The following is a 26,548-nucleotide window of genomic DNA, read 5'->3' on the forward strand; positions in this document are numbered from 1 at the left end:
AACTGTCTGTTTGAAAGTAATCTTGCTGGTGTTTAGATAGCATTCTATTTTATTGCATTCAATAACAAAATCAAACTCTTAAGTCATGCAGCAGCTAAAACTCAGTGGTTATACTAGCTGGATGAGTTGATGCATTATTTAACATAGCTAACTTAGACTGCATCAAGAATGTGAAGTACAGTTTATTTGAATGGTGGATGATACTTAGGATGGCAAAGATCATAGTGATTGTTTTTCCTTATCAGTTTCCAGGTGTGATATGAAACCATGAGACTTGGTGTTAAATGAATAATGCAGCTTTAATGATTAAGGATCAGCTGATCAGCCAAGTTGAAACATGTCTCTTTGCAGACAAATGCCTTCACATGCTCCTGCCGATATGACATAATGTCATACACCCTTGAGGAAACAGAAGTGTGCCAAAAGAGACCTTATCAGTGCCTTACGTCTGCAAAGGATTACTATCAATACCCCTTGAAGAGAGCAATCAACCCAGTCTGACCACCTTTTTTTCTCCTGCCCTGATCCTCCCAGAGCTGTGTCATTAGAGAGACCAATCACACTCTAAGTGCACGTAATCAAAAGAGCTAAATAATGAGATTCCCTCTACAATCTCTCATCCCTGATTGTTTGCAGGTTTGAGTGCAGTGTAATGAGTAACCGTGCCATCGAGCTGTGGCAATTTTTTCTCAATGAAGTGAAGATGAATGAAAATGCACTGACTGTCAGGCAAGTCACTGAAACTCACTGTTAAGTACCTGTCAAAGCAAAACATCTGCTTTAGTGAAACGTGACATATCACTAATTAAGAGCCAAGCACAAGCTAGTCCCTGAAACAAGACTTTTCATAAAAGTTGAGACGTCATAAAGTGTTGTGGGTCACAGTTTTGGTGCAGCTCTGCCAATTTCATTTCTACCTTCCATGAAATAATTCCTAGACTGCTGATTTGAGGAATTATATTTAGACATGATTACTATTCTTTGTTTGCAAATTATAATTTGAGTCTTTGCTCATTTCTCTCTGAGTTTAGTTTCTACTGTACCACTGACTGAAATTTGTATCCACATCAAACACCTGTTAACAGCGTATGAGTACACTCTCCTGATCAAAACTGAAGGTTTATTACTTTTTATAACTATGCAAGGAAGTTCTTTAACTCAAAAATATCCAGTTCATTTTCTGACTGTATAGAAAAATCAATTCATAAATAAAAAAAACAACTGTACATTTCAAAGGTTCATAATTTTTGCCTTTCTTTGGTGTTCTGTATTAACCTATTATTTCTTTATTTTTATTGATTTTTTTTTTGTCATGATTTTATGCCTTTGTATAAACCAGAGCATGCGAAGACTCTCAAACTAGGAGAGATAGTAAGGAATGTCATGCAGCATTGAGCTGTGGGTTGGAACTGAGTTTCAAGCGCTGAGTCAAATCTGCAACCCTTCTGTTTACAACTGTGAAACTGTTAATTTATGCATATTATTGTTATTGCATGTAGTTATATGATGGGTGGAGTCTGGGATCGCCATGTAGTCTGACAGTCTTAAGGATTATTGAACCCCTGAAAATGTCTAAATTCTGCTATAATTTTACATTCTGAAGATTCAGACCTCTGCCACAGCCTCATGACATCTCTAAAACAATTTAAGAAAGACATCATTTGTAAATATGTACATGTGTTTTATAACACCATATATGGACCTGTGTGACATTCTTTTGATACCACAACAATAGTTAGTCTGTGGAATATCCAAGTGTGGTGTTCCTGTGGTTATGATCTGTGCTCTTGTGCCCTCTTGTGGTTAATATCTGCACATGAACACGAAATCGTTCAGTGGTTCAAATCTTTCTTTCATTGTTGATGTACATGTACTTTCCATTTCTTTCTTACCTTTAAAAGAAACTTGAAATTAGTTGACATCATTAAATTAAAATTACCAATACAAATGTAATAATTTATATATTGTATCATTCAAGTTGTTTTGCTGTGGTTTTGAACATGTCAGCTCTTCAACACCGTATAAGCATCGAATTCAAACACAAATTCAGTAGCTTTTTATTATCATTTTCACTTGATCAGTCTCTGACATCCTTTAGAAACAAATAAATATCACAAATAACTTTCTCAGACCTTCATATGATTCAACATATAACTTACACCTGCATTTAAGTTCTCCCACATAAATTATTTCATGTTAGTAGCAGCTCTGCCACAGTCTCTTGTGCTTAGTTTATGTCAGTCTTGTCAATGCTTTGTCTCATCAGGTGGCACTCCAGAGGAAGGCCTTGTTGTCCAGCACACTGGCCAGTTTCTGGTTAAAAGGCTGGTGAAATTCCCTGAGGAGGTCTCTCGTGGCTGGAAGCATGGGTCCCAGGTTTCTGTCTGCAGCCCGCCGAGCGTTGGACATGGGCCGCTTGGTCAGTGCTGCCTCCACGTGCTCTGGAAGAGGACCTGAAAGACAGTAGGTTGATAACATCAAAACAGACACGAAGAGAACAAGAGAAATACACAACCAAGCAGAGAGCTGGTGTACGTACCAACACTTAGAAAATCAAAAACTGTCCTAATGGTCACTTTGAGGTTTGCTGCGTAGTCCTCCAGTCGGAGAACATGAATCTGCTCTCTTTTGAAAACAGTCAGCCAGTCCAGCAAGAAGATGATGTACATCCCCAAATTAAGTCTAACCTGTGGAAGAAAAAAAATCAAATCATCTTCTGAAGACTCAACTTTGATTCAAAAAGTCTAAATTGTGTGCTGTAGTTAGGCATGAATTGTTGAGATTATTGAATTGTTGGTTGAGAGCACTGGAAGTAATAATTTTACCTAATTCTACATGATACAATTAAATTTTCACAATTACATGTACAACAGTCCATGGAAACACTGTTCTGTGCTTTCTTTAAGTGGTGATGACACAAGTGTAATAATTTACACCAGACACTCATAGAAACTAATGACTAGTCACAAAAACAAAAATAATAATTTAAAAAAAACAGTTGATGTGCATGAATGTTTCTGAAAATTTTAGAGTTCGAGAAATTAAAACAAAAAATAAAAAATTAAAAGATTTGATGAACTGGCTAATGTAACTAATGCTCAAGAGTGACTGAGAGACTCAGGTGGCTTTTCAGTCTCGGTTCAGTTTGTGTGAGAAGGAAATCTCAAGTGAAAGCTGTAACCTGGGTGCAATGACATTTACATGCCTCAGGAGGGCACCAAAGTTTTACACTACATACTAAAACCAAACTACCGAACTGTAATACACATACACAGATGATAAATGGAAACAGGTTTTTGAATATCTTATCTCGATCCCATCAAGACAACATGATCATGAAACAGAAACAGTTGAAAGTGTTTATCTTAACATTCTTGTCGTTTTGAGATGGACTATGTTTTTACAGTAGTAATTTTCACGGTGTAACAATGCTGTCACCCACATGTTTTGATGAGTAGCACCATCAAACATGGCTTAAAACTCTGACAAGAAGTACTATTATTCTGAAAGGTCTGTGGTAATGTGGCAACACAAAGTAGCATGTGTGCGGGAAAAGGTCTGAGTTGCCTGGAAATTGGTTTAGTCAAGCTGCTAAACAACTTGTGTTGACTGAGGAAAATGAATCATTCAATGAACATAAAAGTCTGTACACCTATGTTTGCTCAATACTAAAGAAATGTTACTCAACTATTAAATAAAGCAACTCAAGGTTGTGCTTTTGTACCTAATACCTGCACCGAAAGATTATCTTTAGCACTCAGACTATGCTGAGAATTAACACAACAGCACAACCTATCAAGTAATACCACTAAGAGTAACCTTGAAGAACATTTTCAAATAGTTAACAGTTTATTCAGGCAGCAAGAATTAAAACATGTCAGCTAACCGGCATTGCATTGGAGAGACTGGTGTTGTAGACGCAGCTTCGAAGTGACCTCTCAGACAGGCAGCTGTGAAACAGCTGTATAGAGTCCATGACCTTCTGGTGGAAGTCCTCAGCTGACTTGTTGGCTATCTTAAAATACAGGTAGTCAGAGTATAGCCTGGAAAACAGAAGCTCAGTCAGTTGGGAACTGTTACTGAACATATAAAAGTGTTATGTTTCACCAAATGACAAAAGCCCTGTAAAAGTTACACAGACAGATGTGTGGATGAAGTTTTCCAATGCAGTGGCAATTTTAGTGAGTTCCAACCTTACTATTTGAAAGGTGTTTCCAGAATCCTCTATCTTTAAATCTTTGCCAGTGATGTTACAGTTATAATTCAATCATTTGTTTCTTAACTATTTGCTTCAATCACTAGCTGATGACTCATAAAGCTAAAGCTAGTCATTTCAAATAGTCATTCTCAAAGCTGCTTTTGGCTGGCTTGGTTGTTTTAATCAGTTTTCCACTGACTTACTTTTGGCAATTTTGAAACATTTATGGTTTGCCTCAATATTATAGTTAGCTATAAAGCTAACCTGTTTTCACTTATCCAATACTTGTAGATTACAGCTGAAATTTCTTTATTTTTTGACAACTATTAGCTAATTTAGTGTGCTACTTCAGTTTTGATCTATTTGCTACTTTTTGTGGACTATTTCAGCTACTTCTTTATGTTTTCAACCCTTTATCAATTACATTCTTTTGGTAGCAATTTTAGGTTTTTATCCATTTGCTAATTTTTGCTAGCCATTTCAATTCTTAATCCAATAGCTTCTTTTTGCTAGCTATTTTAGCTTTTAACCCATTAGCTACTTTTGGCAAATCAGCTAATCCAGTTTTTACATCTAGATAACTATTTGAAATGTTTGTTTATCAATAAGTTCTAAGTGTTCATTCAAGCTGTTCATCTACTTTTAGGTTTATGTTAAAATTTGTATACTTTCAAGATGTTTTTTATTCTAACATGATTCCAATGTTTGTAGTAAAGAGGTTTCTCTTCCATTATTGATTAAAATTTAACAATCTTTTCAGCTACCCTATAGCATATCCTGAATCGCCCCCTGAATCACTGAATCACAGCTCTACCGTACCTTTCTCCTGGATCTCTGAGCATTATGATTATTTTAGCATCAGGCTGAACCGTGTGGATAAAATCCTGGGCCAGAAATGGGGGCTCTTCCTCCTCCCTCACTCTGTAAAGATAGCTCCAGGCTTGGTTGTCCCACATGGTTGATGCACTGGCTTCACCTGTCAAGATATTCACAATCTCAGTATCACCTTGGGGAAAAAGTTTTAATAACTTGAGTTTAGGAGGCAGTCAGGAGTGATGTAATTAAACTGAGCCAAGTTTCTGGCCAAAATATGCCACAACATTAATTAACAGTTGAAATAAATTAAATTCAGAGGATAAACATTAATGATTTATCAGCAACTTAGCAAAATACAAATAATTTTGGTTTGCCAAATATTCTGCTTCCCGCAAAAATGATTGATTCATGGTTTATTCCAGAATTTTGTGTTTCTCCTGGCAAGACCAAGAAGACTAACTGAATACAATACAGGAAAAAGAGACTTAAGTGAAAAAGAATTTAATTACAGTAAGGATTTAGAAAGAAATGAGTGTCAAAACCAAAGGATAAGTGATTTTCCACCTGATGCACAGTCAACACTAAAAATACCCAATATACGCACCCACATCACACAAAGACTTTCACATATGCTCACCTGTTATGAACTGGAGCGCTCGGTGGTCTCCAGATGAATTTCCGTTGATTACTTCTTGGATTTTTTGAGCTGCCAAGTCAAACAGATCCAGGTAATCTTCAACTGGAAAACTTTCCTGGAATCCATCTTTGAAGCGGATATAACCTACACCCAGAGGAAAACCAAAATACTGCTTGTTATTCACTCTTCTCAAGAATTCTGCACCATGAAATGTAATAACTGAACTGAAATGGCCTTGAATCAGGTTTAATAGTTAGCTCAGAAACTCAAGGCTTTTGCGAAATACAGAAACAAGCAGGCAGATGACAAACACATTGAACAACATGGTTGAATTAATATTTTTCTTTCTGTCAACATGTGTTGTTAATCAAGGAACTTCCTGCAAACATACACCACAAAGATATTTTCTCTGATGAAACTTCAAAGTCTCATTAAAACAGCTGCAGATAATTTTTATACTTACTTTCCAGATTACACCTTGATTGATTACACCTCATTCTGATACATAATTTCCTCCTTTGATCAAGAACTCTGTGATAACATTTGATGTTGTAATTTAAATTGTGTATTCTTAAAGGAACATCACAAGGTCATTCTTACATAAAAAAAATCTTAATCAGCGAAACAAATATGTAAGCAGCAATTTGTGACTTATAACTGTCCCGAGATGTCACACACTGAAAATATGACGGACTGTTTAAAGCTGGAGGGATTCTGCTTGTGTCAGTTTTTGGTATCCCCTGTGAATAGAGTGGTTCTTCTTGTCTTTAAAACAATGTGATCCATCCTGATTCCTTTAATAGTTAAACATTTCTCAGCATAATGTCAATCGTCTAGTCCAGTGGTTCCCAACCTTTTTCAACTCAGGGCCCACTTTTAAGTCTCAACAGTTTTCTCTGCCCACCCCCGACCGGTAAATACATGAAAACATACTACAGCTTAAAACCTTTATAGATGACTTATTAATTTAACACAAACATAATTTAGCCTTATCTCTTTGTATGTTTGCACCCCTCCATCCACCCACCTATGCTGCTGCTCTCATTGTGCCCCCCCAGTCTGAAAGTCTGGACATGCCCCTGCACAGAGGTATAGTGTGGTATGAAGGCTTTCAGGTTTGATCTCTGAAAGCTGGATGAAAACTCCTCTGCTGATTTTTAAAGAATGAGAGGAAAACAGCAAAACTATAACTTCTGTCCCAAAGAGAGCAGAAAGGTGACTCCTAGACGAGCGGGAGAAGGAACAGCGATCAGCTGCTGTGCAATATGCGCGAGTGAACTCGGCGTAAGCACCGCACTGATCATCATTACAGACTCCGCAAACTGATCAGGATGTTTAAAGCAAATATAAACCATAGAGTGACAGGGGCACTTCTGCTTGCACTGACTTTATACACGGAAAACGCGCATCTGTAAACACTGACGAATGATCAGGGTCAGCGTGAAATCGTTTTTTCTCCAGTAACTGTGCGTCTTGTGCGCATCGGGGCGGAACTCCACTGCTTTATGCTGAGAGCTGAGTACAGTGAACGGCAAATACCCACCAGAGCTCTGTCTTTTATTATCTTAGATCGTGATATGATCCAACTCCGAGTGTGAGTTCAATCACATGAGAACACAGAGAGATGATTCGCTTCTGATAGATAACTGATCCCAGGCAGCGTCAAAAAATGTTTGTGGCATTCTGAAAGTTTTAGTTGCATACACGAGCCATGTGCAATGTAATTTATGTCTAAAACATCAGAAAAAGAAAAGATCATAATTCAGGAGGCATGGCGGTTTTTACTTTGTCGTGGCCGTGCGCCATAATCCTATATATGTAGCAAAAACATAGCGTCTATAACATGTTGCAACATTTTTATTTTTACATAATCGCATCCCCTCCCCCACAAAAATCAAACTATTTTGGAAAAGCTTTGGCGGCCCACTTGCAGTACCTTTGCGGCCCACAGGTTGGGAATCACTGTTCTAGTCTGACACCTACCCCCTAACAGGGGTTACGAGTGTTAAAAACTACAACAACAAAAAAAATGTAAAATTTATTGCAGATAATCTGGTTTGCTTTTGCAGCTCATAAAGACTTTTTTTTCACTGACAGTGAAAAAAACTAACAGGAGTTTTAATTCTTTGTATTCCATCAAAGTCAGTCAATTGGCCAGGGACTGTTTTCAGAGAACTGGGGTTATCCAACAAGGACTTGGTTTTAGTTTATCTAAACTAAACTTAACTAGTACTTATTCCTGTTTATATTGGTCCATCATACTGAAGTGAAGTGCGGACATGTTTTACTCACCAAAGCGTTTCCTGGTCCACCAGTGCGGCTCTTTCATGCTGTTAAACTTGACCTCTGGATGCAGCAGCAGCCTGTGGAACAGGTCGGTCGTGCCACACTTTGGTTGGCCGATGATGTAGAAGTATGGCAAACAGCGCAGACGAAACAGTTTACCATCTCTGTGCTGTAAGTGCTGCTGGAAGTTAGTCCTCAAGTGGTCACATGAAGTCTTGAAGCTCTTTGATCGCAGAGTGTAGAGGTTTCTCCTGTATGGGTCAGTGCGTTCGATGAGTCCACCAGAGAACTCTTCATACCAACAAGGGCTCTTGATGCCGGGCAGGAAATAATGAGGAATAACTGAGAACAACTGCAGAGAGGAACAGAGACAATATGAGGCATTACAGAGAGTGGACACCATGACAGACACACTTCATAATACAGTGAGCCTGGGTACATTGTTATTTGGAGGATATTAAATTCCTTTCTGTTGTAGATTTGTCATGTTATTACCTTTTACAGTGTACACTGAGAGTGAATCTGCAGTTTGGTAGAAAATGTGAGATTTTAGGAGCAATTTTCACCTCCAGTCCACAAGATAGATGTGTTTTATTCATTCATTCATGTGGATCTCCATCAGCTATCACCAAAGAAGGAACTCATTTCCCTTGGAAATAATCTTGCAAACATAAAATTACAATCCACACTTTAGACAAATGGTTAGAAAATATAATCTTTTGAAAAAGAATATAGTTTCCCACATTTCAGAGGCACACAACATGACTTAAAAGCTTTTAACTACTACTGCCTTTTAGCATGTAACACTTGTGCACCTAAGCCAGGCATGGGCAAACTACGGCCCGGGGGCCACATGCAACCCGTTAAACGTTTTATTCCGGCCCGCCGAACTTGAAAAAATTAAATGAATAAACCTTGTTAATGTTTTATTTTTCCTGCAATTCTGATGTTTTCTACATAGAGAGTTCACATTTAATATCAAAGTATCACACAAACAATTTTGACACAATCTTTTATTATTTTTAGTTTTTTCATTTTTAAAACCAGGACAGAAAAAACCGTGTTTTTCTGTTTTTCTGTAATTCTGCTTTTCCGTTTTGGTTTTAAAGCAGAAAAACAAAAAAAACAAGTCTGTTTTTTTGTGTTTTAGATTTTGTTTTGAAACAGAATAACGAAAGAACTAACCATACACGGATTAAAAATTCCATTATAATTCCATTCTCTCATATTCTAATTATAATTTCAAAACAAAATCAAAACAGCGAAAAATAGACCGTTACGTGTTTTCTGATTTTTGATTTGAAAACGAAAATTGAATAACAAGTCGTTATCCATTTTTCCGATTTTGGATTCTAAAATGGATATGGAATGAACGAATGATACCCTGATAGTTACCAAAGCACTCCGTCCATCTGCTCCTGGTCCGGCCCCTTTGTGAAATGTTAGAACCCAGTGTGGCCCATGAATCAAAAAGTTTGCCCACCACTGACCTAAGCTGACCCTTCTCCTCTTTGCCCTTAGGGGTAGAATGAGTTGGTAGGTCCAAGACTCAGCTCTTATGATTTTTCCGCATTACTACTGAATGTTGTTGAAGACTGAAGTACACTGTTGCAGCAATCAATTGTGGTTTGTTGGCTTGTTGATTATTTTACCCCCAACCCAACAAAAAAAAAACATTTTGCATTTAGCCCCAGATCACAGAAGAAGTAATCAAAAGTTACCTCTTGTTTTTCTATGTAACATACTGAATAGCCTTATTAAAGATAGACCAATGTGGATTTTTCAGGGCTGATACCGATACTGATTATTTGTAGAAAAGGAGGCCGATACCAATATTTGAAGCCGATATTAATTTGCAGTTAAAGTGCAAATATTGGTGTCAAAATTTTTAACAATACAAACTCCAACACTTAACTTCACTCAAATACCTTTAAGCATGAGTTTATTAAACAGCTACCAGGCTTGGCAGCATGTTTTATAAAGTTAAATAAAAACTTAAAGAAATAAAAAGCTTAAGTTTTCTACAGTAAATAAAGTTTTCCAAAATTTCATGCAATAACTGTAATAACCGCACTGCTGATTGGCTCTTTCCCAAGCCATGGCTCTGCTTGTAACCAATCAGATGGTACTGTGAGTGGGACAGTACTTGGGACTGAGTAGTGACTGCAGACAGCGGAGCAGCTGCATCAGAGCCACAACAATGCAGTTTTAAATTTGTTTGTTATCGGCCGTTGGATAAAAAGCCCGATGCCAATAGTCGTCAAAATGCCCTGACAATCAGCCTGGCCGGTCTATCCCTAAGCCTTAGGTTATCTATGTTTTTAATCTAACTTACATGACGGGATAACATTTGTCTGTGCATTGTTGCGCCTACATTTCTTCTTGTGATCACTCACGCACAACAAAGTTCAGCTCCAACGTGTTCACAGACACTAATACATGCGCACATAAACACACATACATGCACACTCTGTAAAGCGGACATAGATCTGGGGAAAACTACCACAAAAATCATCTCCCAGCACCTCCTCTGTGAAAATGCAACACTCTTTCTCCCGCACTGTACCCCCCTTCCGCTGCCACACTTAGATTATAAACCTAAGGAAAACATTGCTAGGACATTCACCTTGCTGACTCACATGTTGTCACCTCTGTGGTAGTTATGTATCGTGTTGATCTCTTTCCATTAACACTAGGAAATGAGAGTGGGTAAGGTAAAAATGACGGCAAATGAAAACATGAGAGTATTTTTAGTACATTAGTATAGAGGAGCAGCAGTCAATAGATCCTCAGTAACATTTAGCTGGTCATGTAAGCTGATATTAACTGAATAGCACACAGACAGTTTTGACTCATCACCCCTGTCAGCCTTAACAAACAGCAGTCATTATGAGCGCCGGAAAACAGGCATTTACAGCACGGATGATTTAGAGGTGTTTGTCGGCCTCCTACAAGCCAGTTATGTCATCAAAGAGAAAAGCAGCAACACTGGTCACTTATTTACATTGTTCAGAGCAGACTGAATCATTAGTTGCACCATATTTTTGTCGTGGAATGAAATCACTATAATTGCAGCCTTTTTTAGTCACTCTATTGATGTATAGCAGAAATGAGTCATGTTGTTTTTTTTCAAAGACTTACGTGGGAGTCTGTTTCAGTGACATCCTTTTCATCCGGCACCTTCCTGGGACTGTATTCCAGTTTGGAGCGGATGATCTTCACCAGTAGTTTAAGGTCCATGAAAGTGTTTTCAGAGGGAGCGCCAGCTGCTGCTGCTGTGCAGGTCGGAACAAACACAGGTCTGAGCTGATCTGAAGATGAGGTCAGGAGAAGTTCTTTCTTGTCCCACGTCAGGATGTATGAAGCCATGATGAGGAACATCAGCGTCAAGCCCATCAGGAAGCTCATCACTTTGACTTTTGAGATGCTGCGCAGGTTGGAAAGTGAAAACAGGGGGAAATCCTGATTTTCAGGCGGGTTTGTGTGCCTGAAGTCAAAAAAAGTCCTGACAGGCTGTGTCCCATAGTTCTGAGCCATGGGGTAGGAGTGAAGAAAGTTGTAGTCCGTTTGGGTGCTGCTCCCATATTTGCACTCTGTTCCTGACATACTGACATAAAGGCACAGTATGCATGTAGAAAAAGGAGCCAGGAAATTACTTCATCATCCTGATGAGTCCATTCATCATCCTTTTTAATCTACAGGTCATTATTTGTCTTCAGCAAGGCCTCCTGTGAATCAGAAACAGGTGTTAAAACATACTACATGTTTTTCCTTTACACCAAAAAAGAAGTTTTCTCTTCTCTTTGAAGTATTTCCATCATAATTCCTAGGAAGGAATACTTTTAATATTGGGGTATTTTAAGAAGCTTTATTTCCATCTGAGGCTCCACTCTGTGAATTTAAAGCGTTACACCTTTCAGTAGCACATTTAACCTGTATAATGTTTGAGGTCAGCTGCAGAGTGTGTGTGGTCTGCTTGATGGAGATCCCTCGCTTTAAGATGAGGGCCTTAAAGCACACGCAAGGACAAGCTCTACCAAGAGACTCTCAAGGTCAGAATAATAGTTACTCTGTAATTCAAAACTGAAAAAACACATCATTATACCTCCTTAGGGGAAAAGCCCACTGAGGGCTCTGTTTTTTAACCTGGAAATATTATTTTCAAGATCAAGGTTTTTCTCTGGGAGAACAAGTGAAGTGTTGATACAGGTGGACACTCAGCGTAGCAGGAGCAGGCTTTTTGTTTTCTTTTCCCGACACATAATAAGAAAACCATTATTGTTTCAAGTCCATTGCTCATAAAATCAAGATTTGTGGATGTCCTTAAAACACTCTGAGACACTTTCTCAGCATTTCTTTTTGCATCTTGGAGTGTCTGATTTTAGAGTCCCACTGCAGCAGGAAATAAAATCCTGAACCGGTCTAAAGGGTCGTTCTCTTATTTTACTCTTTGTTCTGACTGATCATCAGCAGCCTGTTAAAGTGCAACACCGGCTGATGATGTGACTCAACATGATCAGACTTTAACATACCGCAAATGCAGATTCAGAGATAAATGACATTTATGGAAGTTGGTGTAGCTCAGATATCTCAGGCTACATTACTTGGTTTTGCTCCATGACAGTACTCAAACCAATTCTCCAAAAGACAGAAAAACACAGATTGCAAAGATCACACATTCTCCCACAGAAGTAACTGGCAGGTTGCCTTCATAACTTGAAGAGAGGCCTATCTTTGAGCCTAGTGTAACTGAGAGCAAATTCTTACATTATTGGACAGCGCTGTGAACAAGATACAAGCCTGAGGAGGTTTTCAGAAAATCTTGGAAGAAGTAGCTGTGAAATTTCTGAGACTCAAATGTAACGGTATGAGTGAGGGACAGTGTGATCTGAATCAGCTGAATCTCTTCTGCAGCTCTTGAAGGACATAAAATCTGTCACTGATGTCGTCAGGGTAGCATTCCAAAAAAAACAATGTTGATCAGACATGGTGAGCAATAGATGCCATGGCGTTTGGAAGACATCTCCATCTTAGCAAAATGTGACCAAAAGCAACACTATTCAGTGCATTGTGGAAAATGTAGTCTTGGGGCTTGACTCTAGAAAAGCAGGGTTTCTGACGGCAAAGTAGATCACTGAACATGATACTGAGAGCGCACACTTACACCAGCTTTGATGATTGGCTCAGACTTCCCTAAGATTAGCTTCCTTATGTGGAGCTGTTGACCATGTCTGTTGTGCAGCTTCCACGTCAGTTCTTCAGCTGGTTTGTCAACAAAGAGGCTGAGCTGATAGATCCCCTGTGGACACTCACTGATGACAGGTACCTCATTACCTCACTTAAAAAATGAACTAAAATGATTTTTGTAAAGGATATAGAATAGTTGTGTAATCTTGGAGTTTTTGACCCACCAACACTGTGCTTCTTGCGTCACAAATCTGTTGTTTCTTTTGCAGCTTGCACCATCTGTCTCTCTTGAAATCTTGTGACAGCTTTGTAAATTTCGAGTTAGTCACACAAAGTGTCCATCAGTTAATGCTTTCTGAATGTGTGCACACATGACAGCAGTCCACATGTGTGCAGCTCACAAAGAACGCACTGGTGGATGCTACTGTTCGCAGGGGCGTAGCTACAATTAGGCAAACACAGGCAGTTGCCTGGGGCCCCAAGATTTCCAGGGGCCCCCAAAGCATCTCTTAAAAATTGATTTATGAAGTTCTCTTCAATTAAAAGCATTTCTTTTTTCTAAATCTTACTTCACATGCTTCAAAATACATCAAAAGGCTTAATCTTTAATGATTGTTTAGGGTACTCCCCCTCACTTCTTATTCAATGGGCTATTCCGTGTTACAACACATCTGAAAATTTGATTCAGGAAGAAAGTGGTAAAAAACATTTTTTTCCCATTTTTTCCTTATTTTCAACCAAGTCGGAAATAAAAACAATTTTGCTCTGAGATCTGAGATAAACATATAAGACTTTTAGGATTTTAAGGACTTTAACCCAGGAAATAGGATAATTTTCTCAAAATCAAACTTTTTGTCACACCAAATCACACCTCTTTCAGCAGATTTTTTTCCAGTTTTTTTTTGTGCTTGATATTTACATATTTTTTCTTTACTAAATTATTTTTTTTCAATATTTACCTATAGTAATGTTTTTCACTGCATACTTTTTTTTGTTACTGTTACTCTGTAAATTCCCCACTGTGGGACAAATAAGCTGTCAAGTGACCATAAAAGATTTCAAATCCAGGACAAGTGGACTAAATTATGTATCCACTTTTTTCAAAATCAAACTAAAGTACAGAACTTGAGGAAATGCATTTAGTTGGGTTAAGTTACCATGTACAAGATTAGCACTGTCTCATGCCTTGATTCTCGGAAAGAGACAGTGGACCCAGGGAAGGCCAGTCTAGCTCTGAGGAAGATGAGTTACAAGGACATGAAGGGCCCCATTGACTGGGTTTGCCTTGGGCCCCCAAACGACTAAATACGCCCCTGGCTGTTGGGCAAATGACTCTTTTGGTCCCGGTGTTATCAGCTTTATTTAATGAATCATCAGCAAAGAGAGTTTGGCTCTTCAAAAACACCAATGACTCCTCTTGTTATTCACAACTAAAGCTGTTTTTGATGGTGTCAGTTATTTTTTCTTGTGCAAATAGTCCTTACCTCACATCTAAAGGTCTTAAATGCCTGTGTTTTTGATGCTTTCTAACACTTTGTGATGGTGTTAATGTCTAAATTCTTTTCAAGCAGCATTTTGAAAAACCTTTCAATGGCTACCATACTGTTATCCATTCTTATTTTATTCATGTATCTGCCTCTCTTTATTTCTGCAAATCACAGTAATTGCGATCCCCTCTGATCTTTGTAACCAGCGATTTATTCTCCCCATTAAAGATTAATATATAGTTCCTGAAAAATTCAAAATGTGAGAGAAAAGAGATTTTAAAATGTGATGAAGGATAAAGAGGACAGTGGGAGTCAAGGGTAAAGCATAAACTGGAGAAGTTAAACAGCAAAGGCGAGGAGAAAACAGTGTGAGAAAGAGGAGGGAAGACAGCCTTTAGACCCCTTCGGTTTAAAAATCAATCCACAGAGGGAAGCAAACAGCAGGGGGAATCGACTGAGGTGAAAAGACATCATCAAAATCCTGCTGACTCCAAATAAAACACCAGGTTCAATCTTTACATCAGATCCTTTTGTTCTCCTCCAAGAGTCCAAAATGTTGAGTCTTATTGGGCGTGAAAGCCTGAATGGGAAACTTCCCATGTGGCTGGGGCAAAGTGCGGGATTGTTTACACCAGGGATGTGTTTCTCTGATATCCTGCAGATGTAAGTTTGCTTTTAACTGAAGTGACCAGTCGTGATGTAATATTTACCCAAGAGCTTGTACAGTGCAGTAAATACGAGCTATATATAAATCTAAATAATTCATCATTCACGCACAAGATATTCTTTGCTCCCATGCTGGAGAAGAAAGAAATGATGTTGTTCAAGAGGATTGTGACAGTCTTCTTTAACAAAGAGTGATTCTGAAAATTTTGGAACAGAAAAAAATAGTTACAACAAGTCAATCTGAATGAAATGTGTAAAAAAAAAATCATGTGAAAGTTGATGAGGTGTGAGAGAAAAAAAACATGAATGATGTTTTTCATGCAAGTCCATTGGACAGCTGTGGAGATACTTCAGTCTGGATCAGCTGCTGGACTGATCTCACCATTGGTGTTTCTAACATGGCTTAGAACCACAAAAATTATTCCCATGTGCCCACTTTTGTTTTTCTCCTCTATCTTGATTTCAAAACCAGCTAACAGTCAAACCTCATTGCTTTGTGACGGTGCTGTCCAGTGTGTCCGTCACACTTAGCACCAAATCAACACAGATCAATATCTGCTTGTTGGATTTTTTGATGGATTGGTCTCCAGACAGTTAGTCCTGATCTGTTTGCTGCTGACCTTTCCATAGCTGTGCCACTAACAGGCCAATATTCCCTGTTTGTTCAGATATGCTGAAATGAAATGGCAGGCAGCCATGGAATTCGGAGAGCACTGCTATGCTCCCACAGGAAAAAGAAAAAAGAAAGAAAAAAGAAAAAAAAAACTTTTTCCATTTCCTCCGCTGAGTACTCATCTTTCCTCATATGCAGGTCAGAATATCAACTTAAAATAATTTGAAGGCTGTTGAGAAATTTGCTGAATATCACCAGGCTGATTTAGCTAAACAATTGTAAAAATGCCATTCATGTGATCATGCAGGAGCTGCTGTGTGTTTTTATTTTATTTTATTTTATAACAAAGTTTCTTCTCTAAAAAGCTAGTATTGGTGAGCCTCACTTCTTTCTTTTTAACTTCTCAGCTTTACCAAAAATTTAAAGTGAAAGTAAAAGTAAACTGAGTGTCACATGTTTTCCTCTCCACACTAAATCCTCAAACCAGCTGAAGAAAGATGTTATTGAAATTCACAGAGAAGCAGAAGTATTTTGTCATCATAAATTTTTTCTTACACTTTAGAGGAGACGGTACATTTCAGATGCTTTTGATTAGGTTAGTCACTCGTTCAAGACCAGGCATGGACCAAAATTGGAAAATCGGCTGATAGCTGGATAGGTGTCAGCATAATTTCCTGAGCACTGTCGAGGTGCCCTTGAGCAATGTACCATAGCCCTCGACTGCCCAGCGTTGTATGTCACTTTGGACTAAAGCGTCTCCAAAGTGAAACTGTTAATTGTAAAAATTGTAGCTCAGCTGATTGACAGGCAGGCCCCTGTAGCTGTCTGTGTGGAGGCTAAAGGCCCGCCTCCTTTCCAAAAAGGCTTCTGTTGACCAGTTGCTTTAAAACTCAGTATCAGAAACAGACAGGTGATGTCACAGAGACTCTGTCCATTAATTACACAGTCTATTGAATATACAGGAGCCAGCTTGCAGCAGGCAGTTGATGTTAGTTGTTCATTAAAAGGTTAAAATTATTTGTTGTTCTTGGGCCACAGCAACATCCATCAGAACTGTATCACTACCGTGAAATTGAACTTTTTTTCATTTGAAATGAATTGAACAAAATTAAAAAAATACAAATTTATTTAATTAATCTAACATTTAAAGAAAAATGTGTTTTTTTTCTTCAAAATTGTCATTTTGAATATTTAATGTAAATGATAAAGGTTGCCAGAAAAACATTTTTTAGAAGAGAACAAATGAACCTGTAAAAAAATAAATCAACAAAAGTTAATTTGTAACATTGGAAAATTGATTTGTTTTCCTATGATGGAAACAGACGTGTTTTAAAACTCAAAACCTATATAAAATAATTAATTACATAGTTAATAAAATAAATAAATAATCTGCTTTGCACTACAGTTCTGTGAAAGAAACACAATGAAACTTAAAAAAAAATTGTTTCTGTTCAGGAATGAAAGTAAATAACTGTAATTTGCCAATCAAAATAATAATAATGTGCCTTCCTACTTTTATATGTCCTTTTGTCAAATGGTTGATTGATTAACAACAAAAATTACATTTTAGCTTTTAAATGTATCATTTGAAATAAACAGCTTGCACATAAAGGTGGATTAACTAGTCCAGAAACATATGAACTATTTTGGTAATCAGTAATAATCTGGTCATATCAGACAGTGGTGGCAAACATCTTAAACTGGGTGTTGGTTTAATTAATCAATAAAGTACAAACATACTCTCACATATCGTGATGTTCTGGACCTTGGCATTAATTAATTTTCTCTGGCTGAACCTTTTTGAATTTAAGTTGAATAACCCTGTGCTATGCTGTCAGGTCTGAGACGCAGTTCAGGAGCAAATTGGAATGTAAATTTTACAGGAGCTGGACCGACTATAAAGTAATCAAAGGCATCACACTGTGTTCCCCAGAGACCATAAATGTTCCTATAAAACTTCACAGCGTATCAAAAGTCACTGGACTGCAAAAGTCAGATCCTCAGCAAACTAACAATATGTTCAGCCGTGATAATCATATCTGTAGCTTGTGGCTGTTACATTGACAAACCAGCCGGCTCATTATTTTTAATTGGAACCAGCTGTACAGATTCAACAGCTGTGTGTCAAATTTAGACTGAAACTTTTAAACACATATAAACAACACCACAGCTCCTAATGTCCTGTCCTGGCTGATTCTGACTGAAGAAGCTATGAAAACAGATAAAAGATAATAGCATTTGCGGTAACATTTCATGTGTATAGAAGCACATATTTGGCTGCTTGATTTGTTCATTGATTTTTCTTTAAGATTTAATAGACATGATCCTTGACATGATAATTTATGCCACTTATTATTTGTGAGATAATGATTCCAATCAGCGTGCTGATTGTGCTGCAGGTAGAAGGGTATCAACTAAACAGCAAGTGAGAATCTGCATCCCACTGAGCTCCTTCAGAGGCAAAACAATGCATCCTGTATGTAAAGCTCTGATTACTCTAAAAATGATAAAAGATTACCATGAAATAGCTTTCCAACTTCGAGGCTTCCGGCTTGAAATTAGTGAAAAAGGTGCGACAATCAGTTCCCAGAGTTAGTGCTCAGTGCACACATTTGATCTAGCCTCTCCTGCAACATATTTTAAGCATGTCTTAATGTTTACAACTGTGTAAGCACATCCAGAGCCTGTATAGTACACTAAGTGACTGGGACTTGGCTTAATCCCAGTGCTGAGAAATGGGAGGCACAAGAAAAACCAATGCCCCAAAGGGAAATTGGCCGGCCTCCCTGTTGTCAGGAGAGCCATACAAAGATGGATGGAATACCAAAATGCTGAAATAATAACACTTTCTCCACTTGGAAGAAAAAGAAATCAAAAGTCAAAGCAAATTGAAGGACGGACAACAACAAATGCTCCCTGCTGAGGGGTACAGGGATCTTTTTTCCTCATTTTTCTGGCTCTTTTCACGGTCGGATTACAGACAAACCCTGACAGGAAATCTAACAGCTTCCTGAGAACACAAATATCTCAGGAAGTGGACTTCATCTCTCTCTTCATTATGAATTAGTTCTCCTTTTCCTTTCCACTCTCCGCCAAGAGAATGAGAAGAGATGGTTGATTTGCTGTCACTGAAGAACGATGTTTGCCTCCACGGGAATTTGACTCCTTACTCTGTTAAACAAGCAGGCCGCTGGATGAATAGTACAGTCTAAACAAAACAGACGCACTGTAAGAAAAGCACGCCAAATGTCAAACCTCTAGTTTAACAGTGTGTGACCTTGACATCTGGGGAGCAGATGTTTTCCTTAGTTAAACCAAGTACTTGTCCATGCATGTTAATGTATATGTTTGCATGCGTATGTTTTTGTAATAGCAGCAGGTTGTTAACTTAAGCAGCACATTAAAACCAATGTGACATTAATAACAAGCAGAGAACATCTGTAACATCTGTCCTCCTGTTTACTGAGTGTGAGGGGCTCCTGGAGACAAAAGGTGGATCTGAGGTCACCCTGGGTTGCTGAGCTTGTGGATGGTTTCACTGAATCAAACTCAGGTCTTACTTTCCTGAGCCTGATTAAAATGATTGATGGGATCTGGAATACAGCACAATTCACAGAGACAGGTGTGCTAAATAATGAAAAGATCTATGAACAACAGTTCATGTAATCTCACTCAAAGCTTCATTTGGTTTGTGAGGAGGAAGAGGAAGCAGAGTTAAAGCTGGATCATGACATCAGTCTGATAAATCAAAAAGCGCTATAGCCTTGTTATTGAAAGTTGGTCGCTAGGCAAATTGTTCCTTAAGCTTCTAGTTTTTTTCACTATTAGGGTATGTGTCACAAAGGCTGTCTCTGTAAGCTGAAAGATCTCCTTTAAAATCCAGAAAAGCTCCTGTGAGGATTCTGCTTGCATTAATGTTGGCGCCCCCTTTGGAACCACATAGAAACAATCATAGTGATGGTCTTGTTTGCTTCTTTTCTTCTCCTAGATGAGTTGGTAGGCCTGGATAACAAAGCCCTTTACAGGTGCATGCCAAAACTGAGTCTTAAAGGACAAAAACAAACTCCTGACATTCTTGCGCAATACCGTTATGTGACATTGAGATGGGTGCATTTAGTTATCCAGTAAATTAATTTTTTTAACTCTTTCTAGCCTGCACTTGAAATATTGGTTAAAAGAGATATTGTTGTTTGTGTTTTCTCATAGAATCTAAATACCAGTTTTGTGCTGTGTTAAGTTGTCTAACTGCTCATCTTTGGATGTAAACCTGCAAGGAGAACCAAACTCTGGTATTGCTAATGTTAGCCTGACTTTGTTAACCAGTTTGATGTACCCAAAGACTCTGTAACCCAATGCTTTTTCATGTTGCCAGACAACTTGTTAATGAGTCAAATCATCCTTGGTATGAAATGTGTGATTGAGACCACGTTTACACGGAGACTCCCACAAAGACTCTTCCTTTGGGTTTCTAAAAGCTGTCTGCGTTTACATGAGGACTCTAAGAGGACAAGTCACAACAATGTAGTGGCCATGCCAGGCCAGTAGTTGGCGATGTGGATATATGTGTGTGTGTATATATGCTACTCGGAAATCAGCCATCATTGTTGTGGTTGTTCTTTCTTTTTCTGCCGTTTTATTGTGCGAGACAGTTGGCAATCCAACCTTGAGGCGTATTACTGCCACCAACTGGACTGGAATGGTTTAACTGGAAGTTGTGGCTGTGCGCGCAACCTTCACCTGAAACTGCGAGTGCGCATGCGGTGTGATCAGTGTTTCACCCTGAAACGCTCTGCTCTGTGTTTATACGAGGCTGGATAGAGGAGCATTTTGAAAACGCTCCACTCTGGAGAGCATTTTCAAAAGTATCCATTTTTGGACAAAACGCAACGCGGTTTCATCTAAACGCAAGGCCAAAACTCAACGAAATGTTATCAGATTTGACCATTTTTGGCATTGTGTAAATGCTGCCTCAATCTTTAACTGGCAAGGAAGCTTATTTGGCTCCAAAGTCCACATAAGAAAAAGACTTTGACACGATGTTATGGTATTTCCTTGATATGCAACACTAGTTATTTAAGCTCATTAAATACTGATGTGATATCAGATTCTGACACTAAACCTGCCTCTTGTTTGATAAATTGAATCCCTTTGGAAATAAATAAATCCAAACATGAGGGTGTCCAGGCATCTGTCAGGGATAATAAAACATAAAAGATTTACGGGAGTCTTAGACTATGAGGTTCAAATCCTAAAAATGATAAATTATTGTAAAAACAAGCAAATTGCCACAGTGTACCAGCCCTGTCATTCTCTTCACCATTTATTTACTTTAATGATGAACTAACTGGGGCACAAAGTTGTTTCTCTGTCTATATGACACTTGTGCCTTCCTTTACTGAAGCAGAAGTACATTTGGCCTGTTGTACATACAAAATAACATCCTGTCATACTAACTCAAATGCAGCAGCTTTTGAATTTTGTGTGTGGTAAACTTGTACAGAAAATCCTAGTTGCACACATACAAAACATTGCCAGGATACGATATGAATGGTGCCAATTAACTTTTATTTTTTATTTTAACTTTTTTTAAGGTTACTTTGAGGTCAAGAAGAACATGAGATTCTAAAATTACATCACTGTTTGAATAAAGTTAAATCTGATTTATTTGACAGCATGCACTGTTTAGCCCTTATGCTACAGAGTATGTCAACTAGGGATGGGTACCCAATTAGGTACTTTTATAGATACTGACGAATTCTGTCAAAAGTACCGGGTAACAATTCACATATAATCAAAAGCCGCGTTCCCACCAAGCAGTCTCGGTCGGTTCAGTACGGTTTGGGACGGTTTGGTACAGCTAAGCTTGATCCCGTCCACAGCAAACTCTGCCCTCTCATGGTGAGCAGCGTGTAAGCCAGATGCCGAAAGCCCCAGCTGGTAAACAATAGCGTGACGCCGTAGCAGCTTACCCGGCTATTAAATCCAACAAAGAAGAAAAACGCGACACTGTAAACAAAGAGCACAGATGCAAGACATGCAGTATTTCGTCCTCTCTGTGATTGTCATGTAGCTCTCTGTTACAAAGTGCAACCAAGCTTTGTTTCAGAGAAGTCTGTGTGCCGCCAGGAGAAATGCAGCCGCTGTCTGGGTAAGTGACGATTCTTTTGACCAATCAACAGTCTGCAGTGTGTTGCTCCACCTTTCGAGAACAGATCGGTTCAGTCTGGCACCCATACGGAAGGGTCCCAAAAAAGTAGGCCGGCTCGTCTCAGTTTTTAGGGATCTGTCCCGGGATAAGTCAATGGAAACGCCCCAAAATGTGCGCCGTACCAAGACGAACCAAACCGGTCTGCTTGGTGGAAACGTGGATAAAAAGTACCATGTTTAAGTACCTGAATGCATCCTTGTGACTGTGAGGGAGTGGAAGAATAGGCGATTTTCCATGCTGGACATGAAAACAGCATTGCAAGGTTGTATATTTAAGAATATTTAAGAACAAATTAATATTTTTTACCAGATAAACACAAAAAAGTACCGAAAAATGAGACTGTTGAGTACCAGTACCAATTGCCAGGTGCCATGCATCGGTACCATATCATTTCAAATTGAAAGGTACCCGTCCCTAATTTCAACATATATGCATTAAGTATGCAAGAAAAAAAGTTTCTGTTGTTTAATGTAGGCAAATTTAACAAAAGAAAAAAAACATCTTCAAGGAGAAAGCTTTGTGGAGAACTTAAAAAGAGGGGTATTGAATCAGTTCATCATAAGAAATGAAAGAAAATCAGAGGAAGAAAAACATCTCACTGAAAAGATCATATTTCTGGGGAACTACTCAGCAGCAGAACAGCTCAAGCAGAACAAGGGAGTGACAGATGTGGATGAAAGTGTGACTACATTGAATCATCATTTTCAGAACAGACCTTAAGTTTAAAATAATGCAGTGCCAATCGTGCACAACGGACAATCATCATCTTAAGCCTGAAACTCCCAACGCCTGAAATAGAAAGTAGGAGCTGTTGCCAGTGCACTTAAGGATCACGAAATCCGCCCACATTCCTAATGTGCTCTGTTACAGGATCCTTTTCTTCCATTTGTGCTGGACCCCCAGAGTCCAGTCTAAACAATCTGATATGGTACAACTCTCTTACTTTCCCTCTCCCCTCTCATACTTTCAGCATTACCTAAGACTTTCAGCATCCGTCTTTGCCAAAAGAAGCATGGCTCTCTGACATCTTAGTGACTACACACATTTCTTCCACAAACTTTGGGGGGAGGGCAACATAAAACCTTCCTGTAAAGTTGACCAGACAGACTGCAGGGTTTGGTGCTGCAGCAAGTGGGTGTGGGTGTGTGCGGCGTTACGGGGCGTGGAGAGGTGCTTGAATCTAATTTGTCCTACTCTTATACTCCCTCTCCACTCATTCTTGCCAATTGTCAACAAAATACAACCTCAGTGATTTTGAACTGTGCTGTCCACTGAAGCGGGTTTGTCCAAAGGTCATCTGCCTACCTGTCAGAACGCCCGCTCTGCACTGAGCAGAGCAGCGCCCACTGAAATGCACCAGGATTAAGAGAAAAATACCCAAATGTCAAACAGAAACAGTTGGGGGCACAATCTTCTGTACGGGCGTTATCACTTGTTCCTTCCTGATACTAATTTAAAAAATGATCTGAGTGCATCTATGAATACAGATACCACAGTGAGATATACTTTTTATTAATACTATACTATAGCCTTTGCTAAACTATCCTTGAATTAATGTGATAAGCTTGTAAGCATCTTTAAAGCCTGGCTGAAGAATCCCAGTGTCTCTCAAGAAGTAGGGATGGACAACTCCAACCTTATTAGGGCTCATACTGATACCTTGGCCTTGTATCAGCTAATACGGAACAGTATTAATTAAACAATCTTTATTCCTTAAAATGAGGATGAGATGGAGAATAATGATTTGGAAAACTCAGGTTTTTCTGTCTACATGAGCCCCATAAACTGACACAATGGATTAGTCCATTACCACTGATATTACACCTATTCAGCATTTTAAGTCTGTATCAGACCAATACCCAGCACCAGGATCATATTGTGCATCCATAGAAAAAACACCCTGATTTTTAACATTACATAGATTTGTTTTGTGTTTTTTAATAGTTCAGAAAAAAATTCCCTCAAAGTGTTCAAGTAGAAATCAGTCATTGCTAAAAATTTGCAAGCCAACAACACACTGAACTAGCACGTGCTGTGGTTGTTGATTAAGGTTGATGTTTTGCCTCCAATCTTTTTGGTTTGTGCTTTAAACAGTTGTCAATGTTGACAACTTTCCTTCAGGTTGATCTTGTGCCATTATTTGCCATCACTCCATTACTGGAAGTATTATTGAGACAGATAATGTAAACTCTATTTAGACCAAACCACAAATCAAATATAACGGTCAACTGGGATCAACTTTCACTTGGATGTGTCTGTGAGAGGACTCATTAGAGCATACTGGAAGGAATAAGTAAGGAGAAATCTGACAAACAACTTTGCAGTTGGCAGGAAACGCTCCAGATTGCATGTAACAGTAAACAGAGGATAAGCAGTGTTAGGAGTGTGTGTACAAATGTTTACAGCAGTTTATGTTTGCCTCATAACACTGTGCTGTTTGTGGTACACACTCTGATATAGCGAGAGTCTTTTACCCCCCTGAGACATGACACTGAGATATTCTGCAGCTGTGCAGTGAAGGAGAAAATACAACCAGGAGGATGTTAGTCTTTGGAATGATGGAGCCTTTGGGGGACTTTTGAGCTCATTTGGGACATTAATCCTGACTTGTTTTTAAATGTTATGTTGTGTCTGTCGCTTCTGCATATTCTTACGCAAATCTATACAACTCCATAGTGAACTGATGACCAAACATTTCCCACATATTGCTGAGATTTGGCATGACAAACCTGACAGGGTTATCTCAGTCGCAGGGAAACGAACAAAACACGATCAAAATGAAAGGTATCCTCAAAAATCCGGCAATATATTACGAATAATCTTAGTAAACTAAGATACTCACAGAGGAGTTCAGTCGGTTTAATCCACGCGCTTCTTGTGCAGCCGCTCACGAGCCATGACCACCGACCAAGACGAAGAGTAAAGGGGGCCGTCAGGTGTCTGTGTGAATTATCGGGTGAAATAAACTCCTGTGTATCCTCAAAACCAGCGTTATTCATGTTGACGGACACCGAACTGGGTTTTGTCGCGGGATTCGGACACTTTCCAGAGTCTCCATCTGACTGAGCTCCCTCGCGCGCAACACGGAGTGAAGAGGAGTGCAAGGGAAGGGGGAGGTGGGCGCGTGGAGCAGCGCAGGAAACCCCAGCAGCAGAAGAACCAATCAGATCAACATCCTAGCCTGCAAACGCTTGACCCCATGACAAATGAAAATCAATTTCAAAAGTAAAATCAACATCGATTGTTGTTTCTTTTCCCTCCTGCAGCCTTTTTCATTCCGAACATGAAGGTGCTCACACATCTAGCTTATTAAAAGATAAACAGGGTGCACAAATGCCAACAAATGCTTCAACCTGTGGATTATAAACAGCATTGTTACAAATTATTTAACATATTGATGCTTTTTCTTATATGTCACCTTCATGTAGGCAACAGTTAATATAAGCAACTGTACTGATAATGACTTCAGTTTTTAATGAGAAACAATATACCAATCCTGTCTGTGTATGCAACTAACAGGGCTGCTAATGAGGGAGCTGAATGCTAACATAGTGGCATCATGGTTTCACCACAGTTGGAGGATAATGGAGACGATGTGGAGGAGGACAGTGCAGAACAGGAGTGTTGAGAGGGTAAAATGTAAATGGACTTGCAATTATATAGCATCTATTTGGTCTTTCTGACTACTTAAAGCACTTTACACTGCTATTCTCACTCCCCCATCCATACCACATTCACACACTGAAGCCAGAGACTGCTATGGTAGGGAACTATCAGTTATAACAAATATATAGAATGAACACCTGCTTGAACCTCCACATGTGACCCTTGTCCTGATTTAGAGACAATGATTTCACCTGTGAGCCACAGCCACTTCTCAGAACTATCATTTAGCATCTCAAGCTGCGTTAACATTCTTATTTTGCTTTTGTTAACTCCAGCACATTTATAGCTTTTATCCATTGTAACAAAGGATAGATATGATTATTTTTGCTTGCAGGTGAAGTCAGTGATAAGCAGGTGCTTTTGGTGGCTCCAAGATTTGGACTGTTTTTTTTTGTTTTTGTTACTTTTTGTTCTGTTTAACAGAAATGAAAAGAATCCACCATGCATCTACATTAAGTGAAATATATTTAATTCACAGTGATGCCATCTCTAAATATCGCAAAAATGTCAAGTTCTCCTAAAACTTCTTCAGTAATGGCACCACTACTACCTCCACTTGCTTTCTGTTGACATGGTGTAAAGTGCATTAAGCATCACATTAAGGATGAAATACAATGCAAGATAAAGAATCCTAACAGATGAGTCAGATTTGGGTTTATCACATACCAGTGTCCTTCTGTGGCCCTGTAGAAACAGTAACATACCCTAACATGAGCTCCATTTCCATCTAATGATGCATTTTATTTACTTTGGCTGAATCACAGTAGTCTCATTTCAACAAACA

The 26,548-nt window shown here is 38.8% G+C and overlaps 1 protein-coding gene and 1 long non-coding RNA gene across 2 annotated transcripts in view; one reads left to right on the plus strand and one right to left on the minus strand.

Moving 5' to 3' along the window:
- Nucleotides 1-26,548, plus strand: part of LOC141794650 (uncharacterized) — a 68,418-nt gene that overhangs the window by 125 nt on the left and 41,745 nt on the right. The window contains exon 2 of the long non-coding RNA XR_012598543.1: nucleotides 2,267-2,463. This is a non-coding gene — a long non-coding RNA (uncharacterized LOC141794650). The remainder of the gene's footprint in view (nucleotides 1-2,266; nucleotides 2,464-26,548) is intronic.
- On the minus strand, nucleotides 178-25,181 carry LOC141794649 (carbohydrate sulfotransferase 15-like). Its single transcript, XM_074675034.1, has 8 exons — nucleotides 24,941-25,181; nucleotides 11,079-11,665; nucleotides 7,944-8,289; nucleotides 5,652-5,795; nucleotides 5,018-5,174; nucleotides 3,887-4,043; nucleotides 2,540-2,687; nucleotides 178-2,453 (listed from the first exon to the last, which is right to left on the minus strand). The coding sequence occupies exons 2-8, from the start codon at nucleotides 11,541-11,543 to the stop codon at nucleotides 2,263-2,265; spliced, it is 1,608 nt and encodes a 535-aa protein (XP_074531135.1). The 5' UTR covers nucleotides 11,544-11,665; nucleotides 24,941-25,181; the 3' UTR covers nucleotides 178-2,262.

This window comes from Halichoeres trimaculatus, unplaced genomic scaffold (assembly GCF_033239565.1).
Source record: "Halichoeres trimaculatus isolate MK-OKI-2021-1 unplaced genomic scaffold, fHalTri1.1 fHalTri1_scaffold_8, whole genome shotgun sequence".
In the NCBI taxonomy this organism is placed as follows: Eukaryota; Metazoa; Chordata; class Actinopteri; order Labriformes; family Labridae; genus Halichoeres; species Halichoeres trimaculatus.

Excerpts from the sequence above, each read along its gene's own strand:
- LOC141794649 (XM_074675034.1), bottom strand. The coding sequence starts at position 11,543 with ATGTCAGGAACAGAGTGCAAATATGGGAGCAGCACCCAAACGGACTAC. Across the intron at positions 8,290-11,078 it reads TCACTGAAACAGACTCCCAC|TTGTTCTCAGTTATTCCTCA; the intron begins GTAAGTCTTTGA and ends TCCTCTCTGCAG. Across the intron at positions 4,044-5,017 it reads CTCAGAGATCCAGGAGAAAG|GCTATACTCTGACTACCTGT; the intron begins GTACGGTAGAGC and ends TCTGTTTTCCAG.